This window comes from Sitophilus oryzae, unplaced genomic scaffold, assembly GCF_002938485.1.
Source record: "Sitophilus oryzae breed Bouriz unplaced genomic scaffold, Soryzae_2.0 scaffold_1576_pilon_pilon, whole genome shotgun sequence".
NCBI lineage: Eukaryota > Metazoa > Arthropoda > Insecta > Coleoptera > Curculionidae > Sitophilus > Sitophilus oryzae.
In genome coordinates this window covers 14,525,734-14,553,231 of record NW_022146254.1, presented here as the reverse complement: position 1 = coordinate 14,553,231, position 27,498 = coordinate 14,525,734, and the positions used below count along the sequence as shown (strand labels likewise).

Here is a 27,498-nt window from a genome sequence, read left to right as displayed (position 1 = left end):
GTATAGTCGATGTTGCGAGAGAAAGTTGATCATAATTCTTTGTACACTTTCATAATTCGGTAGGAGTACCTCTTTATTCTGATGTTCTATATTTATTTCATCCTCCTCCTTGTCTCGCGTATCTTCGCTTTCATTTAATAGTTCTTCTAAAATTACTGAGCAGAGCATTCACCCATGAATTAGGTTCGTAGTTTTTTTAGTTTATTTGAATACTTTAAATTTACTTATGTTAAGAAAAAAAAATCTAGTTATTATTTTTTAGTCTAAGAGCTGAACTAATCAAGAAACAATGCACCATCGCTGAGCTGGAAAGCACCCTGGACACTTTCAACAAAACCATGCAGCAATTCGAACAAGACATCCAAGACCTAGTCTGCCAGAACGAATGCCTAAAAAAAGATCGAGAAAAAAAGATAACCACCATAAAAAACCTACAAGAACAACTGGGCAAATCTGCAGACAACCTGAACAAAGCCACCAAACAGCTCAGCCGATCTGACGCCAATTCAGATTTCAACGCCAAAAACATGCGGGCCCTTCAAGCAGAAAACGAAGAGTTGAAGAAACGAATCGAAGCAATGGAAATCGATAAAGATATTTCTCAGAGGAAATTGAAGAGCGACAATTTACAGTTGGAGTTACAGGTCGAAAATGCTAGAGATGAAGTTAAGAGATCGAGCCAAGAGTGTTCCAAACGGTTGCAAAGCCTGCAAAGAGCTTGTGACGAGATTCAGAACCAATGCACCCAGAGATGTAGCACGCTGGAACGTAGCTTGCAAGATGCCCAAAAATACAAAGTCCTAGCGGAGGAGGAAAAGCTTAGATGCGAGTGTTTGCAGGAAGATATTGTGAAATTAACTAGAAAAAGTCAGGAGGACAAAATAGAGAAAATGATAATGTCCGATGAGCTGAGGTCGCTGGAACAATCCTACAACGAATTAAAGAAAACTTGTAGCACCAAGTCTAGCGATAACGAAGGTCCCAAACGTCAAGTGTCATGTGGTATGAATATACCGGTTGTTTCTCAAAAGAGGCTCACCCTTATAACTTTTTTATTTTTTCAGATAAATTAACGAGATTTGGTACGTTAGTATATGACATAATTCAGGTTTAATTGACTTATCCAATTATTTCCGGTCAGTTCCTGTTTCACCGTAAATGACTACAACATGTATGTATGTCCGGTTCTACAGCGTCCTTCGTCGCCCTCCGGTCTCCATGCGCCACCTCCGTCTATTGTCCCAATCTCCTGGTAGTAGGTTCCTTTCCGACATAGCTCTGTCCTGATTCCTTGATTCCAGGAGAGTTTAGGTCGACTTCGTTTACGTTTGTCTGTACGGGTCCACTGCAACACTTGCTTTGGTATTCTATCGTCACCCATTCGTTGTACAGGGTGGGTCAAATTCGACGCTTTTAAATGAAAACACCCTTTTCTATAGGAGATAAACAAAAACTAATATCGGTGTCTGGAGCTCAATTTTTGTTAAAAACGTGATGGTGAAAACCGCATATCGATATCTGTTACCGTTTCGGAGTTACGGGGTGTTTTTCAAAAATATGCATTTTTAACAAATCGCTGTAACTTTTTTGCTATGGAAAATTTTGTATTTTTACGAAAACATATCCAAAGCACCTTTTTACGTAGAATTTAATGGTTTAAGTATAATTTTTTAAAAATTAATAATTTAAGAATTATTAACAGAAAATTTGATTTTTTATATGGGACACCCTGTATATTTTTAATTTATTGAAAAGAATTTTAAATTACCTTTCCAAAAATATAACACACTTGATATTTTGCTCGGTTCCCCTTCGAGATATCGAGTATATATATATAAATTCGCCCGCTTTAATTAAGTAGGCTTTGAACGGCACCGGCTGTAATGCAAAAAAATTCTAGCTGTGAGAATCAGTTAAAACGAAAATAATATTTGCTATGAGAGATGAAAAATTTTATAACAATTTAAAATATATTTAACCAACATCAACACATTTAAACTATATCTAATAACTATAAAAATAAATAGCAAACCAAGACAGGAGATTTTGCTACAGGTGTTCGACATATCGACCGTCTTCTGTTATGGACAGATGGGGCAGTTTCTCGCGGAATTCATTAACTCAGTAGGGGTGAAAGATACCCTCTCATAACTGATAAGTATTTCTAATTCTTATCTAGATTATACGGAAGAATAAGGAACCTTTATTCTTCCGCAAATATATCCATAGGATTAGATCCATGGGCACTAAGTCAGGCGGCCTCGACGGCCAACGGCTGGGATCTTGGTTAGCTATTCAATTATTCTTGAAACTGGCTGCAAAAATTTTCTGATAACTTTAGCGTTCAGAGGCGGTACGTCGTCTTGCTGGAAAAATATGTTTTCGAGTTCCATTAAGGGCATATCATCAATAAGGGGTCCAAAGCCTACTAGTTAAAAGTGGCGAACTTTTAAAATTTCTGTATTTCTAAGGGGATTATAACAAAATATCAAGTGTGCTATATTTTTGGAAAGGTAATTTTAAATTCTTTTTAGTTAATTGAAAATATAGAGGGTGTCCCAAATATAAAAACTATTTTTCTGTTGATAACTCTTAAATTATTAATTTTAAAAAAATTATACTTAAACCATTAAATTCTACGTAAAAAGGTGCTTTGGAAATGTTTTCATAGAAATACAAAATTTTCCATAGTAAAAAAGTTACAGCGATTTGTTTAAAATACAAATTTTTGAAAAACACCCCGTAAATCCGAAACGGTAACAGATATTGATATGCAGTTTTCACCATCATCTTTTTGGTGAAAATTGAGCTCCAGACACCGATATTAGTTTTTCTCTATCTCCTATAGAAAAGGGTGTTTCCATTTAAAAGCGTCGAATTTGACCCACCCTGTACATGAGCGTACCACTGCAGTTGTTTTTCTTGTATATCTTGTACAATGTTACCCTCCACCTTCATTTTTTAGCGTATTCTCTCGTTCCTAATTCTGTCTAAACGGGAGATTCGGGCTGATCTTCGCCAGAAGTCCATTTCGGTCGACAACAACTTCTTTTTATGTTTTTAACTTAACTGCCATACCTCAGAGCCATATAACATTACGCTTTTCAGAATCGCGTTATAAATCAGTTTTTTTTCTGTGATCCGAGATATCCCTAGACCAAATCACCCAGTTCAGCGCTCCTATTACCTTTCTGCCTTTACCAATCCGTTCTTCGGTTTCCTTTTCGTATCTCCTTTTGCTTGCGATTTTTACCACTATATACATATATTCTTCGGAAGCTTCAATTTTTATATTGTTATTTAATAGTAGGTCTTCCAACTAGCCACCAACAAACATATATCTTGTCTTCTTCTTATTTAGCTCCAGTCCCCATTTCTCGTACTCCTTTATCAGTTTTCTGGTCATGTATTCTAGGTCTTCTTTGTCTTGTGCCATTACTATCTGGTCATCGGCGAAATGCAGAGTATACAGAGAAAGGTTGTCTTTAATAGGTATTCCCATCTGAAAGCACTTCTTGCGCCAGTGCTTAAGAGCTTCTGATAGGTAGATTTTAAATAAAGTTGGGGACAGACAACAACCCTGTTTTCGACCTTTTGATACTGGGAATAATTCAGATAGAGCTGGGCCTATTTTAATTCTTGCGGAACAATTGCAGTAAAGTTGCTGTACCGCTTTTATTAGTGTTATATTTATTGGGCTTTTTTCGAGAACTTCCCATAGTTTCTTAATTGGTACCGTATCATAAGCCTTACTAAGGTCCACAAACAGGAGATGAATTTGGTCGTGATTCGTTGCCGTCTTTTTCTCAATGATCTGAGTTATTGGAAATATATTATCAATGCATGAGCGGCCTGCTCTGAACCTGGCTTGTTCTTCAATCTCATGGGGACTAAATTCATCTTCTCTTAGGGTTTTAAGTATTTTTCCGTACAGTCTGCTAAGAGTGTCAGACACAGCTATACATCTGTAGTTAGTGCAAATATCTTTCCTTTCTTTTTTGTGGATCGGAGTTATCCATAACGTTTTCCATGAATCAAGTATGGGCTCCTCGTTAAACAAATGACTACAACATTTGATTTTTAAATGGTACACTAGGTATTTTTTACTTTATTCGATAGAAAATGACACTCTAAATAGAATGTTAACTTTTTATAAAAATCAAAAGTTGTAGTGATTTCCTGTGAAACAGGAAATGACCGAAAACAATTGAATACGTCAAATAATCCTAATTTATGTCATATTCTAACATACCACCAAATCTCGTTTTTTATCTCAAAAAATAAAAAAATTATAGAAATGAGCCACTTTTGAGATACACCCAGTAGAGATGTTACTTACTTGAAATATAATTGAAATGCAAATACAAAATGCAAAATAGCTACTTTTATTTGATATTTAAAATACTCCAAATGCATTTTTTCTGTAGAATCATTCACCCAAGTTTTAGATAAACTATTTTTCTGACACTCTGTACATTTTGCGTAAATACTTTTTTTTTCAAACGCCACAAAAGTATTATTTTTTGACAATATAAAAGTAAAGCACTTTTAGACCTAAGCATAAAAGTACGAAAATATATTATTAAACTGACATAAAGTCAATGCAACGAGCGTAACCATATTTTCTCGATATATTTATAAATACTTACAAGGTATGCCTTCAAAATCTATTTATATTATTTGGAACGGTTGTTGTTTAAAAACTTATTTGTAGCGTTTGAGAAAAAATAACATGTTCTATTCGGTTTGGTTTGGTAAGTAAAAATGAGTTTTTGTGCATCGACTGTATGTCGGACTGGCTAACGCTCGTCCGTCAAACGTACAGGGTGTCAAATTGGACGCTTTTAAACGGAAACACCCTTTTCTATAGGAGATAGAAGACAGCTAATATCGGTGTCTGGAGTTCAATTTTCATCAAAAACATGATGGTGAAAACCGCACATCGATATCAAAATCGATGTTTTTCAAAAATGTGTATTTTTATCAAATAGCTGTAAATTTTTTTCTATGGAAAATTTTGTATTTCTATGAAAACATTTCCAAAGCACCTATTTACGTAGAATTTAATGGTTTAAGTATATATATATTTTTTAGATTAATAATTTAATAGTTATCAACAGAAAAATTGATTTTTTATTTGGAACACCCTGTATATTTTTAATTAACTGAAAAGAACTTAAAATTACCTTTCCAAAATTATAGTTCACTTGATATTTTGTTATAATTCCCTTGGAAATACAGAATTTTTAAAAGTTCGCGACGTTTAACTAGTAGGCTTTGGACCCCTTATTGATGATATACCCCTAATGGAACTCGAAAACATATTTTTCCAGCAAGACGAGGCACCGGCTCAGAACGCTAAAGTTATCAAGAAATTTTTGCAGCCAATTTCAAGAATAATTGAATAGCTAACAGATCCCAGCCGTTGGCCGCCGAGGCCGCCGGACTTAGTGCCTATAACTATGGACCTAATCCAATGTTCTTATTTTTAAATTGCCCGTATAATCTAGACAAGAATTAGAAATACTTAGTAGTTATTAGAGGGTATCTTTCACTCCCCACTGAATAATAAAGGTCGATATGTCGAACACCTGTAGCAAAATCTCGTGTCTTGGTTTGCTATTTATTTTTATTGTTATTAAATATTATTTAAATGTGTTGATGTTTGTTAAATATAGTTTAAATTGTTATAAAATTCTGGATCTCTCATTGCAAATATTAATATTATTTTCGTTTTAATTGATACTCACAGCTAGAATATTTTTGCATTACAGCCGGCGCCGTTCAAAGCCTACTTATTTAAAGTGGGCGAATTTTTATAAACTCGAATCGACCAAAAATATCAGGTGTGCTATATTTTTGAAAATGTAATTTTAAATAATTTTCAATAAATTAAAAATATACAGGGCGTTTCATATAAAAAATCAAATTTTCTGTTAATAATTTTTAAATTATTAATTTAAAAAAAATATACTTAAACCATTAAATTCTACGTAAAAAGGTGCTCTGGAAACGTTTTCATAGAATTACAAAATTTTGCATAGCAAAAAAGTTACAGCTTTTTGTTAAAAATACATATTTTTGAAAAACACCCCGTAACTAAGAAACGGTAACAGATATCGATGCGCGGTTTTCACCATCATGTTTTTGATAAAAATTGAGCTACAGATTCCGATATTAGTTTTTGTCTATCTCTTATAGAAAAGGGTGTTTCCCTTTAAAAGCGTTCAATTTGGCCCACCCTGTACAGTCTCGCCAAGAAAAGTGTCATTTTTACTCCTAGTAAAACAATTACCGTATGATCGAAAAAAAAACGGCGTCAGCGATGAATTATATGGGAATATGGGAAATGTCATCGATCGTCATTTCCAAGCCGTTTCTTTTTCGATCATAAGGTACTATTCTTCAAAGCGATTTTGTATGTGAAATAACGAAAAATAACCAAGCATTTGCATTTTGTATTTAAATACTGCTAATAAACGATTTTGCATGTCTCTAGGTACGACGCCTGAACACAATTCTTTTCAGAAAGAAAGTCAGACGCCCAGACAAACGCTACGGGATGAAGTCACGGAACAACCGTCAGTGAAGTTCAGCTTTCAAAAGATCGAACCTAAACCCCCCAAAACGTGCCAAGCTATTCAAGCTCACAAGCAGGCTCAGATCAGTAGAGAGGAGTACGTAAGCCTTCGAAAAGAGTACAGAAAAATAAAGAGCATGCTCGGAGAACATTTGAAAAACTACAAGGCAGAAGGGGTGGGTGTTGGCGGTACCGGCGAAGTTCAGGGCAATTGTGGACAGAAGTGTGTGGTGGGTGAGGTGACTGGTCAATTGAAGTTCAAGGATATCGAGATGATGAACTGTCAGCAGAAGTTGCAGGAGACTGCTTACGAGATCATAGAGTTGAAGGATTACATTTGCAAATTGACAGCGGATAATAATACTCTTAAGACGGCTATTAATAATCTGATTAATAATTTGGAACGAAAGATCAAAGGTAAGAACATCTAGGCATGGGTGTTGATACAGGGGAGTAGATTTGGGAGGAATTATAAAGATAGTCCCTTGCGCTTTGCTTTACAGGGTTATTCACGCATACGACACAGAGTATTGTAGCTAAACGATTAGATTTTTACAAACTGCAAATTTTGGGTTCGTCGAAGGACTATTAGAGCTACAATTTAAAAACGTTTTACAAGATATACAGTGTCCCAAATAAATAAGAAAATATCAAAGTTCTATTTTTTAAACGGAACACCCTGTATATTATTACATTTTTAGTTTCTACGATTAAAATAAAGGTAAATTTGATTAAGGTTTACCGCATTTTAATCTTACCTTTTTTGAAATATTTACGTTTTATGGTAAAAATACAGTAAAAATTGTAATACTTTATTTCTCTAGGCGTATTTAAGTTCTTAAAACCAAATGTTGTAATGAGGTTTTTCTATTTACTAAAAATTTTGTGTTGCAATAACAAAAATTATACTACCTTATACAGGGTGTTTAAAAATGTATTGTAATTAATTAGTAGCTTTAAACGGTAATAACTTGTTTAATTTAAATGGAATACCTTGTATATTTTATGAGAATCAGATGCACAATTTAATAGTCTATCAAATTGTATTATACCATTTTTTACCTATTTCTTCAAGTTTTCGTAGAAAATGCATTTTATTATAATTTAGACTTCATTTATCAATATACCCATGGAATATTGACATTTTAGATTATTCTTAAAGATGTAACAAATTTTTAAGGAATAAAAATACTAATATTGTCGATATAGTTCGTTTATTTAATTAAAAAATAAAAAAAAAATGTTTAAATATTTGTTAAAGAGCAATACCAAACCAATTAATACGATTCCGGTATTCAAACTACATTAATTAATTGACTGTTTGCGTTGATTAATAATAATTGCTCCAAATACTAAAAAACTGAACTTTGTATGTGCAACAGTAAACAGTGGTGGTAAAAAGTAACACTTTAAAAATGTTATTTAATTTTTTGACGAATGCATATTTATAACAACAGAGACGTTCATTTTCATAACTTATTATTATATTGATTTCTGATTCAAATCCACATTTATTGAGAATAATTTATTAACTAGTACAATTAAGTATGTAGTTAATTAATATTTGGGCGGAAATAATGGTATATTTAACTCTTTTATAAATATTTAAATAGTTTTCTTTTTATATACAAATGGGCTAGCAATATTATCGTTATATCGTTATATTCTGTACATTTGTTGCTTTAAAAAGTCAATATACATTAAGTCATTACAAAAGTCATTACATATACAATATATCTAAAATGTCAATATTTCATGGGTATATGAGGGACAGGTAAAAAATAGTATAATACAATTTGATAAACAATTAAATTGTGCACCTGATTCTCTTAAAATATACTATGGTGTTCCATTTTATATGAGGTAGTATAATTTTTATTACTGCAATCCAATAACTGATCAATAAATAAACTTCAGTAAATATTTAGTATTAAAAACTCTGATACCCTTGGAGGAAAATTTTTACTGCAATTTCACAAAATTGAAAATATTTTAAAAACGGTAAGGTTTAAGTGTGATAAACCTTAATCAAATTTACGTTTATTTTAATCGTAGAAACTAAAAATGTAATAATATACAGGGTGTTCCATTTAAAAAAATACAACTTTGATATTTTTTATTTATTTGGGACACTCTGTATCTTGTAAAAATATTTTAAAATTGTAGCTCTAATAGTTCTTCAATCAACCCAAAACTTACAATTTGTAAAAATCTAATCGTTTAGCTACAATACTCCGTGTCGTATGCCGATGCCGCACCGTGAAGAACCCTGTACAATATATTACAATAAATTTTATACTTTTTAAAGGAATGTCTAGTCTATGTCTGTCTAAACGTATAAGTACATACTTTTCTATATATATTTTAGCTCCCATAAAAGGCCAATCTGTGGAAGCTATAGCGAGTGAAATATTGCAGAGTTTGTCGAACATCGAGTCGACCATAAGCAAAAAATGTGTCACCTGTGAAACGAGAGAATGTACGTGCATTGCGGAAATTATGTCACAGTACAGCATGAACGAGGCCCCTTTTTTTAGATCAGCATTTAAGCAAAGATCGCAAATGAGTAACCCCTCGTACAGTTATTCCGACACTCAGAAGGAGGTCTCAGAACACATGTCAAGGACCCTGGTAGATTCATCTACGGATTCAGACGATTGCCCATGTCCTAAATTCCTAGAAAATGAATCTGTCGAGATCTTTAAAGAGAGCTTGCAGGAATTTAGTCAGAAAACCATTCACAGTTCTACAATGAAACAATTGGCGTGTGGTTGTCAGCCACATGTTCCAAGAAAATAAGTAAACAATAGCTTTATGTTTTTTCTCTATGTTCTATATTTTTTTGTACTTTCTACATCACATAATCATGTAAATAAAAAGAGTAATCTTTCAATAGTTTTTTAATGATTTCCTTTTATGTTGTTGTAAATGTAGATTGTATGGTAGGGAGAATATCATTGGAATATTTTTCTAAAAAAATATGTGCGCTACTGACTTTTTCTCTTCTTAGCAAAATTGTGTAGACCGATTAAAAGTTATCTTGATATAAATATCTTGATATTTTATCGATTTCCTTGATGAGATAACCCAACTAGCATTTATAGTGGCAGATACGTATAATAAACGCCACGAATGTTTGGGAGTGATTCATCGCTTGATGAAGTTATAATCGACACGCGCGCTATCATTTTTACATTAAAAACGTAATTTTTTACCGCAGACGTAGGTTTTTAAAGGCCCAGTCTAATCATCTGCCTGCGCTTCTCCTACTTATTCTAAAATGTTAGCGTGATTGACAAAGACGATACTATATCGCGTTTCTTTGATTGATTCGTTTTTGTGCGTCAGTCCATTGGTATGCTTGCAGTGCGACCAATGGGGCATTCCATTTTATATTTATAACCAATAATATGTTTTGACAAGACTTTGACAGTTAAAACAACAAATTACAACAGATTATAATATATTGATTATTATATGACTTGAAACACCACGGCACTGGAATTACTTACTTATGTGACCTTGAACCATATGAACTAATCTTAGTTCATATGGTAGCGACCGATGAATCACTCCCAAACATTAAGCAAACATACTTGTGTCTAGCCCTAGCAGGCAACTGTTAAGCCCGACCAATCACGTTAGAGTTTTTTTCAAACACAAATGAATTAACACACTCCAAATAACCACGCTAACCAACCTGATTGGTCAAGCTTAATAGTTGACTGCTAGAACTAGACACTTCTAGCAAACATTCGTGGCGTTTACTATAACTGCTATACGTAGATACGTAACTAGTATACGTAACTATCAAAGCCACTACAAAGTGGGCGGTGACCATCGGCGGCTACGTCGTATATTCGTAGCTGTTAAGTAACTGCGACCAAAATGGGGAAAGATTAAAAAAATAATAATAATTTGCTTGAAACTGGGGTCAAACTTTAAAATAAAATTCCACCGTCAGAAATAAAAAAATAACAATGAAAAAAACTTTAATTTAGGTACCGTATGATCGAATAAAAACGGCGTCAGCGATGGCTTATGTTTATGATATTATAAATTATATGGGAAAAGTCATCGATCGTCATTTCCAAGCCAACTGGACGCCGTTTTTTTCGATCATACGGTATATTTAGCTTCAAAACACCATATTAACACCATATACCATTTGGCTGTTCGTCTAAAAAGTCATGAAAAAAATATACCCGTTTATCCGAAAAATACTTTATAGTTCCATATGCTTCCACAAAGTACCGGGAACAATAACATATTAGGCCAACCCTACCCGTTTGGACCCTTAAAATCTTCGGATTGATAAAGTGACAATTGTAGCTACCCAAAGGCGACTTTATAGAAACAATAACTTTTTTGGAACTACATGGTCCACGATCCTTTGGAACCATAAAGTGATTTTTTCCAAGAAAGTTCCCTGCGCCACCAAATTGCCACTTAATTGGTGCGTTATGCTCTGGTTATGCTACACCAATCGCGGCAGTGGCGACTATACATTCCATTGGTGCCACTATAACGTTCCGCCTTGTCCTTTGAAGTTCCCATTTGGCGACGTGAAGACGCGAATATGCCAATTCAATACAGAATAAGACGGCATTAAATTTTTATTCACAAGGCATTTTACAAAATTTTAATAAAGCTTAAAAGCAAGTAAAACTAAAACAGAGCAGCACACGATGCAATCTGAGGCAATTGTCAGTGTCCCGAATGTTTTTTTCTAAGAGACAGCATAGTAATTTAGCTTGGACTCAGCTAATTTAACTCAGACAATAAAGGAAGAGAGATAATATAAAGCAAAAGTTATGTTATGGTTATCAACAATAAAAGAATAACTTTTATTTACTATATTTTTAAATTTTATTTATTATTAGCTCTTACCATTACAGAAACATATAAATAAATATACATATAAATACTAACAGCAATCTGCACCAGACTTTTTATCCCTTTCCTATAGGTTAGTACTACAAGCATTCTCACTCTTAGAACTAGTTATGTTACTTAAGAAATTTGAAGATAATAGTGAATGAAACTTGTTTTTTAAAGTTAAAGAATTAACACTGAGGGACTTGAGCGACTGCACTGCCCCCTGCAGAGTCATTTGCGATTTGAGAAGCTGCTGTTCAACGGAATCCAAAGTTTTACCAGCCTCATTTAGGGTACTTTGTACAAAATGTTCCAGATTGTTGTACAATGAATTATTTGACTCTCCTAGAAATTAACATGCATTACAGAATAAAATAGCACTTATATGAAGGAAAATATTACTTAATTTTTGTTGGAATAACGAGTCATATTCAATATTGTCGTTCGGATCGTTTGAGGGGTTTATGAGATGTAATGCAGAGACAGCACTCGCAATACTGGCATCATTTTCTAAAAACTTAATATAATAACAAAGAAATATGTTTTTATTAAAGATTTTATTAACCATTATCCGATTCAGAGTCCTCTCCAGGAATAACAGCACCTTGCACCGAATTTACCACTTCAAACTAAAATTTGACTGAGATAAATTTATGGCAAGAAATAAACCAATAAATACCTTAACAATTGGTTCTTCTTCATCTTCACTCTCTGTTTCAGGAGCTTCACCTAATACAACTACACGATTACTCATATTACAAATCAAAGAAATAAAAGGAAGTTTATTTCTTATTTCCAATGTTTATTTACTTTTTTTTTATGATAACCTCAAATTTTTAGGGATTGTCACTGTCAATTTGGTAGAGATGTATAAGGATATCGATATACTGAAAATTTTCGATATTGAATTAAAAGACGCTAACTCAGAGATATAAGGCAGGGAGAAGATTAAAGGAGATCTACAAGGGAGATCGATAAGTATTAATAGCAGCTTATAATTTCTAATTAATCACAATTAATAAAATTAAAATTAAAATAAAGTTAATAAATTATATATTTTACATAATTTATTATTAAATAGTGTTAATTAGTGTAAAAAATCTAATTTTAACAAGTTTTAACATCTTGTAACTATAAAACTATGCATTTCCATACCCATGTTATAGAAACTTTTTTCATATTTTTTGATGCGGAATCAATGAGAACTTATTTAAAACTTTCGCAAGTTAATGATACTAAATATTTTTAAAGGTTGCTATTAGACCTGGGTCAAGGCAAATTAATAAAATTGCATTATTTCATCAAGGAGACCGAAATCGACAATATTTCGCTAGCAAGAGAAAAACAGTCAATGGCATACATGCTCTTTTTTAGAAAAATATTCCAGTGACCTCTATGCACCTGGTGGATATGTCGTCACTTTTAACTTTAAAATATCTCGCATTTATATTTATTTATACATTCGAAACGGTAAAAACGGTAAAAAGACTTTAGCACCCTGTAGCTAGGAAACAAAGCAGAATCGGACCTATGTTGATATGAAAAATAAATCTTATTTTTACGTGAAGAATCTCCCCACGAGAGATGGCACATGTTTTTTTGACACACCCTGTATACTATAGATAGTAGTTCAATTAATGTTACGAGATATTTTTAAGATTAACAGCTAAAGATGACCGTCCAGAAACTTATAATCACTATTACTTTCTGACCTCTCCACCACGATCAGAATTTCTGATTACGATCATGCGCATTCTTCCTACCTCTACATCCCTGCCTTAACTCCACTTTGAACAATGAAAAATACCGGATTAATATAAATATCTTTATTTACATAATATACATAAATGAGTGAGTTAAAACATGTTTGACTAGCAGTAAAAATCTTGATCATCTCTGAGCAATCCTCTAGGTCCGTCCGTGAGCTCGCAGAGCCCGAATTTTCTGGAAAGCACGCAATTGCTTTTGGGGCTTCCCCATCTCCCTTTGAAGCGCATCCAAGGCAACGGCGCGCTTCTCCCGGAATGATGAAATTTTATGGAGGCCCACGTTTTCCAGGGTGTACCGTAACCGTTTTTGTCCCGAATGCTTGGGATTCGGACGAATTCGTGTTCTCCCGGAGCTGCCCAGAGACCGTGGGAACCTTCCGCGGCAAATAAGACTGGATGGCCACCTATTAATTTAAAGAAATAAATATCTTTTTTATTAAACATTTATAAATCTACTTCTGGTGTTTCTTTAATATGCATGGTAACCCATTGTTTTAGAAAGTTCCATATTTGGTGTCTTTTTAAGATTTTTAGTCTGATTTTTTTACAAATTACGTCGGCAATAATAGCGTCCATTTTGAACATATTTTCATAAATTCACAAAGTGATTCAAGTTTATTTTTATACTAATAATAATAGCTCCCGTATATAGCGTTTAACGCCTTGGGAGTAGCAAGGTACAGCTTGCCATACTAGAGCCGTTCAGTATACAAGGAAGGTAATGTGGCTAGCTCTACGCTTCAACCGCCTATTATTACCTCAGGATTGTGAATCCCAAGTACTCATTTAAGGCTGAGTCGACCTAGATACCCAAACTATTTTTATTTTAATAAAAATAGTCGTCTGATACAATGCCGGGTGTGGGAATCGAACCCACTACCTTGAGATTGGTAGACGAGAGCCTGTACCTCTACGCCACCGGGCACCATTATTTTTATGCTAATATACTACATATATACACCATATTTTTATACTAAATAGGTAAATCTTTGAGAGAAACTTTGGACTTGAAATTAATCCCTTCAAAACAAAAATTATGATTATCGACAGACAGAACAACAACAAACCTGATGTAGTAAGCATTGGTCGTTGCAAGGTTGTAAGTCAATATATATATATATCTTGATCTTGGGTCACTTATAAACAACACAGGATCGTTAGAAGAAAAAATAAGAACATGTGAAATGACAAGAGTGGCAGTGCGAAAACTCTCAAAGATATGGCGAGACAAAAATATAATTATATGACACTTAAAAGAAAGACCTGTTTACTGCCTAATATTTCCTATATTAATGTATGGCTCCGAGTCCTGGACGATGAGACAGACAGAAATAAAAAAAATTGACGCAACTGAGATGTACTGTTGGCGACGAATGCTCAGAATTCTGGACTGTCCGGCGAACCAATGAATCCATAATATAATAACTGAACATCACAGAACGCCTCTCAACTTCTATACAGTCACGTATACTTAAAAATTTCGGTCACGTTATGAGGAGGGATACTGACTGTATGGAAAAACTCATTATACAAGGTTCCAGGAAGAAGACCAAGAGGCCGCTCGCCCTCCCGATGGATAGACCAGCTATCAAAGATCACCCACAAGCCACTGCAGGCGCTTGTGCATGAAGTACAAGACAGGGAATTATGGAGACAAACCTCACACATCACCTGACCACTATACATTCCTCTTGTAAGAATAAAGATAGAGAGGGAGAGAGCATATGCAGTATATTTGTCATCATTTTTTTTTCTTCCCAGGAATACTATAAGCTTCATTTAGAACTTAGTGGAATAAATTACTGGTTTCAGGTCAGTGTAGAAGTTTGTTCTTCTTCTTCTTCTTCTTAGGTCGCCGTCTCTCTTCAGAGTTTGGCGATCGAACTGGTTATGATTGTGCGTGAAACCGCACCTCTGAAAATTTCAATCGATGTTCTTCCGAACCAACCAAGCAGATCCTTAAGCTAGGAGTTTTGCCTTCTTCCCACTGATCTCCTGCCCTCAATTTTGCCTTCAATGACCAGTCTGAGCACCTCGTATCGTTCACCCCTCATGATATGACCGACGCACAGTGGAACGAGCTTATGGGAGCGGTTGGACATGAGGTTTTCTTCTCAGCACTTTTAATCCAAAAGACGAAAAAATTATTTTTATATACCGTAATAATGTATAAACAGAACAATTTTAAATTTTAATGAAAGAAAGTGGTTGGCTCATTACAAACCATCCACAGGGTGACCTAAAAATATAGTATGTTTTGGAAAAATCTTAGAATTTTTAAATGCTTATAAACTTTGCCAAACTGTCGTGGAATGTTTTAGTTTTAATCTTTTTAAAAAGAAATAGCGTTAGATTTTACCACTGAGATCTAGGACTACTGATACCGTGTTATAAAAATATGGTAATTAAGGGCTTATATTTTCCTATTTAATATAATTTTGCTAATATGTTCGGTTTGAAAAAAGATATCAAGATGCGGTTTTCACTGACTTTTTAAGCTTTTATTACTCTTTACTATCAGCTAAAATTACATATATTATCGCATTTTTTTGAAAAAACGCGCAATGTTTGTTAATTGTAAGACAGCGCCCCGTAGCGTCTACGTTCAAAAGCTTAGTATTATTTTTTATATGGTATAATATAGAGTAAGAAACGCTCTTTTAAGTGAGCCCCCGCTAGTTGGATTCCGTCCATCCAGTCCGGAGTTATTAATATTTAAATAAAAGTAGATCTAACTTTCCCCCACCACTTTATTTTGGCATAGAGTGACATGGCTAACAGAAAATATTCAGAATTTACTGAAGATTATGAAGCTATTATTTATACTACCCTTTATCTAGGCAAAATTGTGTAAAAACTCCATTTTCTTATTTTTTATAGCAGTTGTGCCCTCTAGTGGCCATTCTACAAACTTGAAAATAATTTCCAGCAATTTCTCATGGCCTCTTTAGTTACGAATATTTTTTTCCGCCGGCCTCACGGCTAATACTTTCCGAGATATAGCCGAAAGCTATTCTTAGCCGGACACCCTGTACAATTTATTATAAGCAAAGAATATAACAGTAAATCAACGCACTAGAATATTTTTATTACAAATAAAAAAGCTCAACACTGCACTTTAACCCGCTTTCTTTTTCCATAAGTTTTCTATATATTTGTAGCACCCTGTATCTGTTTTTGATTTAAGCGTCATTTTGTATTTATGCAATTAATAATTAAATATTAATAAATTTATAAAAAAATAAAGATAATTTGACTCTAAAAATTTTAAATTAATTTATTGGAATTGAAAACTTTTTTGATTTTGGTATAGCATGTATTAGTAATATAAAAAATGAAAATGTTTAGAGGGGGGCAACCTGGGGCAAGATGTTAAATTAGTTTCGTTATTAGAAAGGCTTAATCTACCTTGTGACATATATAAAGTCTTGGCCAACTTTGGCCATTTTTTTATTTTTCTACATACACATTTTTTTGCTACTAAATATAGTATTTAGTAACAAAAAAATGTTTATGTGTCTCTTATATACAATTATTGTTCTCCCAAACTTTTGTGACTATATATATATATATATATCTTTTATTTTAAAGTGAAAACAATCGTTTGCACTAATATGTATGGTTAAAAAAAAGTATTAATGTCTTTGCCACTTTTTATAAAACTAGGTTGTTTCACAAGAAATGAACACCATAATTAAGTCAGTGTAATATCTTCATTTGAAACTTTTCAAACAGACATATAATTAAAAATATTTTTTTGAGTTGGATAAAATATAACGGTCTGGACTTTAAGTAATTCAAATCTTCTACCAAAATTATTTAATTTAAAATTTTATTTTTAAGTCAATGTCCAACATTTTATATTGGGTCTTTCCACCGTGCGACGTACTGTAACTTCCTTTCCTTCACTGTTGATAGGGGCTCTTTATCTTTGCCCATCCGCCTGCGAGCACCTCCTCATTTTGTCACTCTATCCATCCAGGATATACGCAGCATACGACGGTACAAGTACATCGCAAAAGCGTTAATGCGGGTTTCCAATGTCTGGTCGAGTGTCCAACTCTCAGAGCCGAAGAGAAATACTGGATAGATGCAGCAACGCAGCATACGTATGCGCAGTTGGAGGCTTAGATCTCGGCTGGAGAAGAGAGGTTTCATGGAGGCAAAAGTACGTCTGGCCTGTTTGATCTTCGCCCAAATTTCAGTTTTGGTGTCACAAACGTCGTTTGTTCCTCTCTTTATTCTAATTTCATTGCAAAAACATGTTACAACATAAAATATGAGACAATCTGTTTCATCCTCACGATTATATCATTCTCAGCTTATTCAACCATTTCCAATTATGGTGTAGCCTCCCTAACATATTTAGATACTCTCTTTCTAATTGGGCTATTGTTTGGTTCATTGTGGTCTATTGTTGGCTACGCGGGCCCAAGTTTTCCCTGCTAATTTCCAAATATCATGGTCCCATCTCAAGTTTGGTCTCCTTCTAGGTCTCTTAATTCCTAGTGGGTACCATGCTGTAATTTATGTGGTCCATCTGTTGTCCGTCCTTCTTGCCAGGTGTCCTGCCCATTACCACTTGAGGGATTTGATTCGGTGGATGACATCTATTACCTGGGTCTATTGTTATATCCACTCTATTCTTTTACGGTCTTTCTTAGTTATTCCCAGCATATTTCGTTCCATTGAGCGTTGGGCGACCTGCAGTTTTCTGATAACGTCCGTTTTAAGAGTCCAGGTTTCGCATGCGTGACTGGTAGTACAGATTGGTCGAATGTTTTCTTCTTTATTCTTTAGATAAAGTGACATTCTAGATTTTTCAACCTGTTTATATTTATAAAAATATTTTTAAAATGTGTGCTACTATTGTTTGCATATTTTACAAAAAAAAAACGAGTGAACATCTCATAAAGAAAAACAGTTATGCAGTTTTTACAAACATTGGGTCACACTGTAATACTAATGTTCTCCAGTGTTTTACTGATTAACATACCTTGTAATCTTACATATTCGGGAAATTCTTTTGTTGTCGACAGGTGTGCGAGCTTTTCTTTCTTTAATCTAGATTCAAATTTGAAAGTATTGGTGGCTTTTTCGTAGGTGTAATACGCTCCTAAATCATGAAGCGATAAATAGAGTTTTTCAGGATATTCTTTTCCGGAAAACAACAATGTCATATGCTCCCAGTCGCCAACATGGTTTCCCATTTTCTTGTAACGCCCGAAACATTTGCTAAAAATCAAAGGAGTCGGCCATTTCCCTAAAATGTTTATTATTTAAGTAATCTGTATGATAAAAAAACGGCATCCAGTTGGCTTGGAAACGACGATCGATGACATTATCCATATAATTTTACATACAAAATGACAGCGATCTTCATTCCATAGCCATCGCTGACGCCGTTTTTTTTTCGATCATATTGTATTATTAATTAATGGTTTTCAGGAATTTTAGAGTATCCATTTCGTAAATAAATATAGGGAGTAAAGATAATTTATACAAGGTGACCAATGTACCAAAATAAATAAAAATTAAGATTCCTTAAGATATTTTATTCCTTTTAAAAAAAATCCAATAATATATAGCCTTTGATTTTCCGTATTCAATGTTTTACCCCACGTCATTATTAAGTTTGAAAGCTTATCAATATTGTAACGATGAATAGATTAAATATTTAAAAAACAGAGCCGGACTTGAAATTAGTTTAAATAAATTCTCCTCAAATTCCTGAAACAAAAAAAAATTAAATGTGGCATATCATTGTACTCAGGAGACCGAGTTCTTTCATAACCTGAAATAAAAAATGCAGGTCCGTATTTAAAAAAATTAAGTTGGCCTCTGTATCTCACAAATTATCAGCTAATTTGAACATATAAAAATACTATCAGATAGCCCTAATAGTGTGGCTATGAGAATGCGCAATTAGTTTTTTGATTTTCTAAAAAGCAACGACAGAAAAAAATAAAATTGATTTTCAAAAAAAAATCCGTTTTTTCAAAAAAACTCAGAAATCCTTGAAATTTTTAAAACTTTTTTGATGGCATCTTGGTGAACATCCCAAAGCGCAACTTTGCCCCGATTTAACCATGTTCGTATCTAGTACGGTTACCGAGATATCAATGCTCGTACCTCGAATTTGTAGCACCCTGTATATTTGCTAGGATTTTCCAAGTTCTCCTACCGGCGCGGCGTACTTAAGTATTCTTATTTTCTTAACTATATACTCTAAATTAAATACCCTGTATTTTATATTATAAATGAGTACGAATGTCTATGAATATTTTCCTTAAAAATAAAAACCTCAAATAAAAAACTTAATATAGAGGTTTATCGGAACACTGTGTCACCTTGTATTGTCGTTTATAATCGTACTGAAAACTATTTTATTTATATTACCTATGAAACAAACATCTTTTCCTTCATTATATGGGTAAAACATCCAGTAAGACACGTGAAAATATGGTAAAGGTGATTTCGTTTTATTAAAACCACTCTTCGCAACATTTCCTTTACTAAAATGGTTGCAATAGGTGATTACAGCATAAACAGGAACCGTAGGACTCAACTTCGGACTTTTACCATACAAGAACGACGAAGAATTGGTTTTTAGATCATCTAAAAACCCATCTCACTACAAACAAAACTGAAATATTTATTTTCTGATTATTCTTGACTTACCCAAAGGTACGCTGGGCACCAAATATGATTTTTTGGAGTTGTATCGCTTGGAGTGAAATCTGGAAAGTTGTCTACTTTGCGATATGATTTTGGCGTTTTCGTCTGCAATGTCTACGTTTTCTAGGAACTGTTCCACGTCGAGGGGCATATATTTTTCGTCGGGGGCAAGCCATATTAGTGGAGACCATTGCTTAACCAAATTTTCTACTAAAAAATTTAATAAAAAATGTTAGATTAATTGGTTTTGGGATTCTATTTTGTTGTTAAAATGTTGTGAAATTTATTTTTATTCAACTTATTTTTTATTATTTATGGTTTCCTTTACAGTGCAGTGTTTCACATTTCATAAACGTTTCTGTAACTTTTTTATTTTTTCAGAAAAAAAACGAGATTTAGTATTGAATTGTTTTCGGTCACTTCTTGTTTCACCGGAAATGACTACAACTTTTGATTTTTAAATGACACTCTGTGTGATTTAAGTTTACGATATTTATAGCAAAGTAAGTATTGGTAAGTATAGACCATCTAAAGTAAATACCTAATATAGATTTGATTTCAGGACAGTTCTTGTATTTGTAATTATTTTTTTAGTATGGTTCAAAAATATATATATATTTTTTTATTTATTTATTAATAATATCTATGAAATTATCAAAATATATTTATTCATATCATAGGATTTTGTAAAATATGAAGGAAAAATCATTGGGTGGCTTTGATAAAAATTTACTGTGGAAAATGCCATATGAAATATAAAACCGCGAATATCTGCGAAACCGTTAAACATTTTGAACTACTCTAAATACAAAAAATGTTAACTTTTTAATTCTCCATCTATTGGAAAAATAATATACAGGGTGTTTATCAGACATTTAAAAAAAAAAGAAGAAAAATTATTTTAGAAAGTTTAGCATAGAATCTTGGATATCCTGTATGATTTACGATTACCATATTTATAGCAGTAAGTACCAGGTCAGCTAAAGTAAATAACGAATAAGATTTTGATTTCAAGACAGTTCTTGTGTTTTTAATATTTTTTTAAGAAATGCTGAAAATTATATATTTTTTATTTATTAAGAATATCTATGAAATTATCAAAATATATTTACTCATATCATAGGATTATGTAAAGTGATCCGAAAGGAAGCCAAAAATGCAATAATATACAGGGTGTTTCATTTAAAAAATCATCCCAATCCACTCTTGATCGATTTCGATCTGTTTGCGGCTGAGACAAGCCAATATTCCCCGCAACATAAGAAAAGCATTGATTATACTTCTGAACGTATTTTGAGAAATGCTTGTAGTGTAGAGGGAAGTGTAATAACTAGAAATGCTTCTAGTGTAGAGGGTGGTAATCAGTAGAGAATAATGTTCTAATATGAATTCTTTCATTTATCTATATCTATACTAATATATAAAATCCTTAAGTGACTCACTGATTAATCACGATCCTGCTCAAAGCACTCAACGTAAGATGCTCAATTTTGGCATACAAGTTGATTCTAGGGTGTAGAGGTTCGATAAGCAGGGATTTTTCGAAATTCCAGTTCCAAGGGGAAACCACCCCTCAAATATTACAATATTTTTTATTTAAAAAACGGTCAAGTTTCTGAAAAAAAAACGCTTAAACATCTATATTTTATTTTGTTGTTTTTACATATTCTAAGATTTTTTTAAAAATGTATACGGGTGTTTCGAAAAATCTGGTCATTGATTAATCACGATCCTGCTTAAAGCGCTTGATGTAAAAAGCTGATTTTTGGAAAACGGATTGACTTTAGGGTGTAGAGGTTCAATAAGAAGGGACTTTTCGAAACTCGAATTCTAAGGGGGTAAAACCATCCCTCAAATATTAGAATATTTTTTATTTAAAAACCGGTGAGTTTTTCGGAAAAAACTCTTAAACACGTATATTTTATTTTGTTGTTTTACATATTTTAAGGTTTTTTAAAAATTTATACAGGGTGTTTCATAAAATATGACCATTGAGTAATCACGATTCTGCTTAAACTGCTTGACGTTTAATGCTGATTTTTGGCAAACGGATTGACTGTGGGGTGAGAGGTTCGAAAAGGAGGGGTTTCTCGAATCTCAAATTCCAAGAGGGTGAAAACGCCCCTCAAATATTACAATATTTGTTATTTAAAAAACGGCTAGTCTTTCGGGAAAACGCTTGGACCCGCATAATTTATTTTGTTTTTTTACATATTTTGAAATTTTTTAAAAAATCATACAGGATGTTCCAAAAAGTTGGGTAATTCATTAACCACGATTCTGCTTAAACTGCTTGACGGAAAAAGCTTATTTTTGGCAAACGGATTTTTCGCGAAAGTTAAACTCCAACGAGATGAAACTACCCCGCAAATATTACCAAGTTATATAATAATATCGCCATATTGTTTTTTCTCATGCTGACATAAATGTAAGAAAATTTTATCCATTTTGTGTGTTAATGGAAATTCTTGCTTTGCTTTATCATCACCATTACAAATGATTAATTCGACGCGAACGAAGTCGCGGGTACACGCTAGTTTCATATATTCCCATTATGTAGTTTATGACGAATACAAAAAAAAATAGAAAATTAACTTGGTGTCACTTAAATATGGTCTCTTCCTCATTCTTTGTAACGCTATGTTACGCTCAGAGCGCTTTTTAAAAATTGTCTTACATAACCTAGGACATCAATTATTTATAATTATCTACCACAATAAATAGTTTAAATGGAGAAAAAAAAGCGACGGTACTCGACATACAGATCGAAATGGTTGGTGCCTTTGGAGAAAGTTTTGTTTATATTATCAATTTTTGTTCATTACCTTTTTAAATTTTACTTACCCACTTTTCCTCTGATAATAAACGCTAAATGGCTTTAAAATATGTACGTCCTTAAATAAACATACCGTATGATTAAAAAAACCGCCAATTAAGTTGCGATAGAAATGCGAAATAAAATAATGAATATTGACGATGTTTTTTTTTATTATACTCTACATGTCCCTTGCTGAGCTTGCATTAGAAGTACCTGGTGATAAAAACCGGTGTCAAAGTGGGCTGAGAAATGACAATTCGTGATCATTTTGGTGAGGTCAATCTCTAGACGTAATTTGTTTAAGTGCAAACCTAAAGTGCAAACCTTTCTATTCTAGGAGCTACAGATGCCCGACACACTATTGCCGGGCCCTGTATTTAGCTTCATTTCATTAAATATCATATTAAAACTTTTTTCACGTTTTATAAGTGTGTATAGTTAAAAGTTACGATATTTTATTCTTCAAATGGAGAGTCTTGAGTTAGCAAGCGGCGTTAATTCCTGCATTGTAATAGCACTGATTAATCTAATTTATTTTATTACTTTTAATCATATTACATAAGCAATGTTTGCATTAGAAATGCATTATTATAGTCTGTTGTTATCTGGGTTAATAACAGTACATGTTGAAATTATTGCAATATATGATACGTTAATATATTTTTTAAAAATAGAAATTAAAATATTTTGAGGTAATATTACTGGATTATGGCCCTAATAACTTCTTTTTTTTTAAATTTTTTTTACAAATTTTAAAAAACTTAAAAGTTCAAATTTTTTTAAAATTACCGAATCATGTAAATTAATTACAGTTGAGGGTTGGAACCTTTGGTGTTACACAGCAAAATAAAACACTAAATCACCACAATACACCAATATATCAACAATTCTCAAACATTAATTTACATCAAAATAAAACACTAAATCACCACAATACATCAAAACACTTTTACTTTTACACTGGACGCGCGTTTCGCTAACCATGTTAGCATCATCAGCAGATGATTATAAACTAAATTTATTTATAATCATCTGCTGATGATGCTAACATGGTTAGCGAAACGCGCGTCCAGTGTAAAAGTAAAAGTGTTTTGATGTATTGTGGTGATTTAGTGTTTTATTTTGATATAAATTAATGTTTGAGAATTGTTTGTAATAATTAGTTAAGAATAGTTCTGTTCTTAAAGGGTTAATCCTTATGATACTTTTCGAAATTTCCTTCTCGTTTTAGAGAAAATTAAAAAAACCTGAAAGTTTAGTCCCAAAAAATACGTTTATATGGTAATGTCATTTCGTTTTCATTCTTTGATAGATTTCCTTTTTTGTCTAAGGTAAGGACAGATTGTTATTGATAAAATTTTAATTAACGGCATATTTATTGATGGTTTAAAAAGTTAAAGAAGCACAAAATTTATTTAGTTCAATGCAACGGAAAGGGTGATCATAGTTATCGGAAAATGTGATACTTCATAAGCAAAAAATATGACGTTAACCAAAATTAATAATAACCATCTACCAAAGAATGAAATTGAAATTATTTTGCCACAGAAACGCCTTTTTATTGTTATAGGGTTTAACAGGATTAACAATTTTATTATACCGTATGATCGAAAAGCAAACGGCGTCAGCGATGGCTATGAAATGAGGATCGCTGTCATTTTATTGTAAATTTATATGGGAAATGTCATCGATCGTCATTTCCTAGCCAACTGGACGCTGTTTTTTTCGATCATACGGTATTTATATAAAAAAAAATGGTTTATTATACATATTATTTATAGTTTCTCAAAATGTCAATACTAAAAAAAATCCTTTTGTAATACTCTATATTTATTTAAACAATATTTATTCTTTAGTTATTCTGATTGGATGGTATATTGTTTTGTTTCATTTATTTGAAATGTTTAGTATTTTTAATTTCTACATATTAATTAATGAAATATGCAACTACATGCTTCATATTTTATGAAAATAGCTACATCCTAATATAACAGGAGAATTTTATAGAAGGATTTAACAATTAAAATATCTTACTAATATGCTTTTACAGTAAATTGTGTTTTCAACGATTAAAGTAACAAGAATCAAATAAAAATGAACTTATTCCAATCTACTGCAAGGCTTTAGAGACAGTATATGCTACTATGGTTATCTGTGGTATAACTGGTTTTATTGAACTTGATTTGGTTTCTAAGCGGTATGGCATTTGTCTGGTTTTGTTACTTGTTCTCTTTTAATTTGAAAAGAGATGTATTTTTTCTTTATTTAGTTAAAATCGGCTTGCCCAAAATTGTTCAAGTTTTGCATGTGTATTTACTATATGCAGACCTTTAAAAAATTATATACGGCTTCGCTGTAAAACTAACAGGGGAGTCAATATTTGGACAGTTCATATTAAATAGTTTAGAAAATCGATAATTCTGCATCTTTTCATTAAAAAATGAAATAATTTTGAATACATTTTTTATTGAATTTGATATAGGTATAGGTATCTACTAGGGTTCGGGAAACTACATGTTACTTTTAAAAACTACATAAACTACATCACATGTAATTAATGTAGTTTATGTAGAGGATGTAGTTTATGTAACCTATGTATGTAACTTCACTTAAATGTCAAAGGTTTGAGGTGAGGTTATAATAAGTTGAAGCTTTAAAAACACATAATGTATTTAAGAAAACAGGAGAAATATGGCTTTAAATATAATATTTACATCATATTATCTCTATTACACCTCACACAAAGGAAAATTATTCATAATAATATCAATACATAGTTTATTAACGTAGTTTTCATGTAGTTAATGAACGGGAAAAGACGTAGTTTTTGAAGAAAAACTACACGTAGTTAATCAGGTAAATTACGCCTTAATTAACAACTTCCGAACCCTGGTATCTACTAAGAGTTCAATAATATTCTAAAAATACTCTTTTGGATACTCTGAAGCCTCACTTAAGAGCTGTAAACTAAATATATAAAACTTGTGACATATAAATACATAAACAGGGTATTAAAAATAGTGTATCTAACTTCGGGGGTTGATTTACCAGTAAAGAGAAAATGTGTTTCTTTTATCGAGATCTACGAGGCTTGAAAATATTTGCACTTATTTATTGACACCCTATATACAAAGTACTAACTATTTAGAGCCTTTGCTACTTACCAGTAACATTACCCTTCTCTTTAGCTGCACAATATAATTTAGTAAAACTTAATAAAAAAATATATACAACCCTTATCGCAAACATGTCTGCTTATTTTTTAAAAAATACAACAATTCTGTCCAACGTTTTTTTTTATATTAAAACACATAAAAATTTAATTTGATTTATTTTTTATTGTTTTTGATATATGCAAAAAGCAATTAAAAATTTCCATTTTTTATGTGTAAAAAGAATACGTTCTTAATAAAAATGTTTTAATACATGCTGAAAGGTTTTTAAAATAATTTTTCACTTACCTTTTTGTGTATCAAACCAATCGGCCGCACAACGAAAAACATTGAAACTTATTAAATAAATAAATAAAACCACTTTTCCAAACATCTCTTCACCCAAACCATGCTCATTTCTTCTATTTTTATTTATTAATTTTATTAAATTGTTTAATAAAAATCTCCATTATCCACTACAAATGCCGCAAACCGTTGTTTTGATTCTTCTTTTCTTCTTCTCGATCAAAGAAAACATTTTAAATTTCTTCAAGCTGTTCCCCACCATTTTTTCAATTAAACTTCAACGGTATGCTTTCTCTTTCTGTTATTTTCCGTGTGTTAAAAAAGGAGAGAGCATTAACTGACCTGACCGAACCTTATAAATCGATATCAACGATTGAAAATCACCTGATACCCGTGTTGTATGTTGTTTCTTTGTTTGATGGACTAAATGTGAGAAGAAACGATGTATAAGTAGGACGTGATAACCGCGTAAAAGATCGGTAGTGCTACTTTTTTAGAATTAAAAAAGAGCGTGTGAAAGTGGGACCAAGTTCTTTCTGTTCTAAATCCGTTCGGTCAAAATCAAAAGAAAATAATTTTGTTTGGTTTTTCGACAGGCTTTTTTTTAGAAATTAATTAATTAATTAATTTTTTTCATTTAATATTGATATTTGGATAAATTTATTGTATCTACTCAATAAAATAATAAATCATGTTAATAGTGCAAATTTTAGTTTTTTATAAATACAAGATGACATTAAATTTGTGGTTTTTAAATTACAATAATGACAGCGGTCCTCATTTCATAGCCATCGCTGACACCATTTTTTTTCTCGATCATATTGAATTTCAAGTGAGGGCTGTAAATGCTATTAAGGGCTGTAACTTACTCAGGAAGTATTTTAAGGCATATTTTCATAGGAACTTTTTCTTTGTAGGCTCTAAATAAAATACTGCACCAAACTTCAGTGATGAGTCACTGAAGTTTGGTGCAGTATTTTATTTAGAGCCTTTACAGAAATCGTATACAGCCCTTGTTTGAAACGCTATCTTGTAATTTTTTAGATCATATCTGGTATATGTAATTATATTGTTAGTTGTATTAATACACTCCATTAAAATTCTTACTAATTAAAAGTGATCCTTTAAACGTAAATATATTGAAAGCCGTTCACTGTTTCGAGCTAAATGAAGAGCGTGTCAAAAAATTCTAGCTTTTTATGCCATTTGTTGAACTTACTCTATTAGTACAGTCAATCTGGCACTCTAACTCCCATCAAATTAACCCCGCTCTCATATTTTGCATACGTAATTAGGATTCGAAATCTGCAAGTTAAC

At 32.4% G+C, this 27,498-nt stretch overlaps 3 protein-coding genes across 6 annotated transcripts in view; 1 reads left to right on the top strand and 2 right to left on the bottom strand.

Moving 5' to 3' along the window:
• LOC115879122 (early endosome antigen 1-like) overlaps positions 1-9,473 on the top strand; it is a 38,288-nt gene extending 28,815 nt beyond the window's left edge. For 2 of the 3 annotated variants that reach the window (XM_030895780.1, XM_030895782.1), the window contains exons 8-10: positions 263-1,002; positions 6,500-6,997; positions 8,949-9,473. In XM_030895780.1, coding sequence (XP_030751640.1) covers positions 263-1,002; positions 6,500-6,997; positions 8,949-9,379 — 1,669 coding nt within the window. In that variant the 3' untranslated portion in view covers positions 9,380-9,473. The remainder of the gene's footprint in view (positions 1-262; positions 1,003-6,499; positions 6,998-8,948) is intronic. The other variant, XM_030895781.1, reaches the window with a different exon arrangement.
• Positions 9,474-11,446: 1,973 nt separating this feature from the next.
• On the bottom strand, positions 11,447-12,294 carry LOC115879276. Its single transcript, XM_030895993.1, has 4 exons — positions 12,138-12,294; positions 12,024-12,087; positions 11,861-11,968; positions 11,447-11,803 (listed from the first exon to the last, which is right to left on the bottom strand). The coding sequence occupies exons 1-4, from the start codon at positions 12,210-12,212 to the stop codon at positions 11,544-11,546; spliced, it is 507 nt and encodes a 168-aa protein (XP_030751853.1). The 5' UTR covers positions 12,213-12,294; the 3' UTR covers positions 11,447-11,543.
• Positions 12,295-13,319: 1,025 nt separating this feature from the next.
• LOC115879412 (putative vacuolar protein sorting-associated protein TDA6) lies at positions 13,320-26,379 on the bottom strand. 2 transcript variants are annotated; one of them, XM_030896238.1, is made up of 5 exons: positions 26,185-26,379; positions 19,909-20,115; positions 19,627-19,845; positions 18,224-18,490; positions 13,320-13,631 (listed from the first exon to the last, which is right to left on the bottom strand). In XM_030896238.1, exons 1-5 carry the CDS (start codon positions 26,267-26,269, stop codon positions 13,330-13,332), a joined length of 1,080 nt encoding a protein of 359 aa, XP_030752098.1. In that variant the 5' UTR covers positions 26,270-26,379; the 3' UTR covers positions 13,320-13,329. The 2 variants fall into 2 exon arrangements, with proteins under 2 accessions (XP_030752098.1, XP_030752097.1); XM_030896237.1 differs by lacking the exon at positions 26,185-26,379 and adding an exon at positions 25,888-26,002.
• Positions 26,380-27,498: the final 1,119 nt, after the last annotated feature.

Excerpts from the sequence above, each read along its gene's own strand:
- LOC115879412 (XM_030896238.1), bottom strand. The coding sequence starts at position 26,269 with ATGTTTGGAAAAGTGGTTTTATTTATTTATTTAATAAGTTTCAATGTT. Across the intron at positions 20,116-26,184 it reads TTGGTTTGATACACAAAAAG|TAGAAAATTTGGTTAAGCAA; the intron begins GTAAGTGAAAAA and ends TAAATTTTTTAG. Across the intron at positions 13,632-18,223 it reads CGAATATGTAAGATTACAAG|GTGGCCATCCAGTCTTATTT; the intron begins GTATGTTAATCA and ends TTAAATTAATAG.
- LOC115879276 (XM_030895993.1), bottom strand. The coding sequence starts at position 12,212 with ATGAGTAATCGTGTAGTTGTATTAGGTGAAGCTCCTGAAACAGAGAGT. Across the intron at positions 12,088-12,137 it reads AAGAAGAACCAATTGTTAAG|TTTGAAGTGGTAAATTCGGT; the intron begins GTATTTATTGGT and ends GTCAAATTTTAG. Across the intron at positions 11,804-11,860 it reads GTTATTCCAACAAAAATTAA|GAGAGTCAAATAATTCATTG; the intron begins GTAATATTTTCC and ends GTTAATTTCTAG.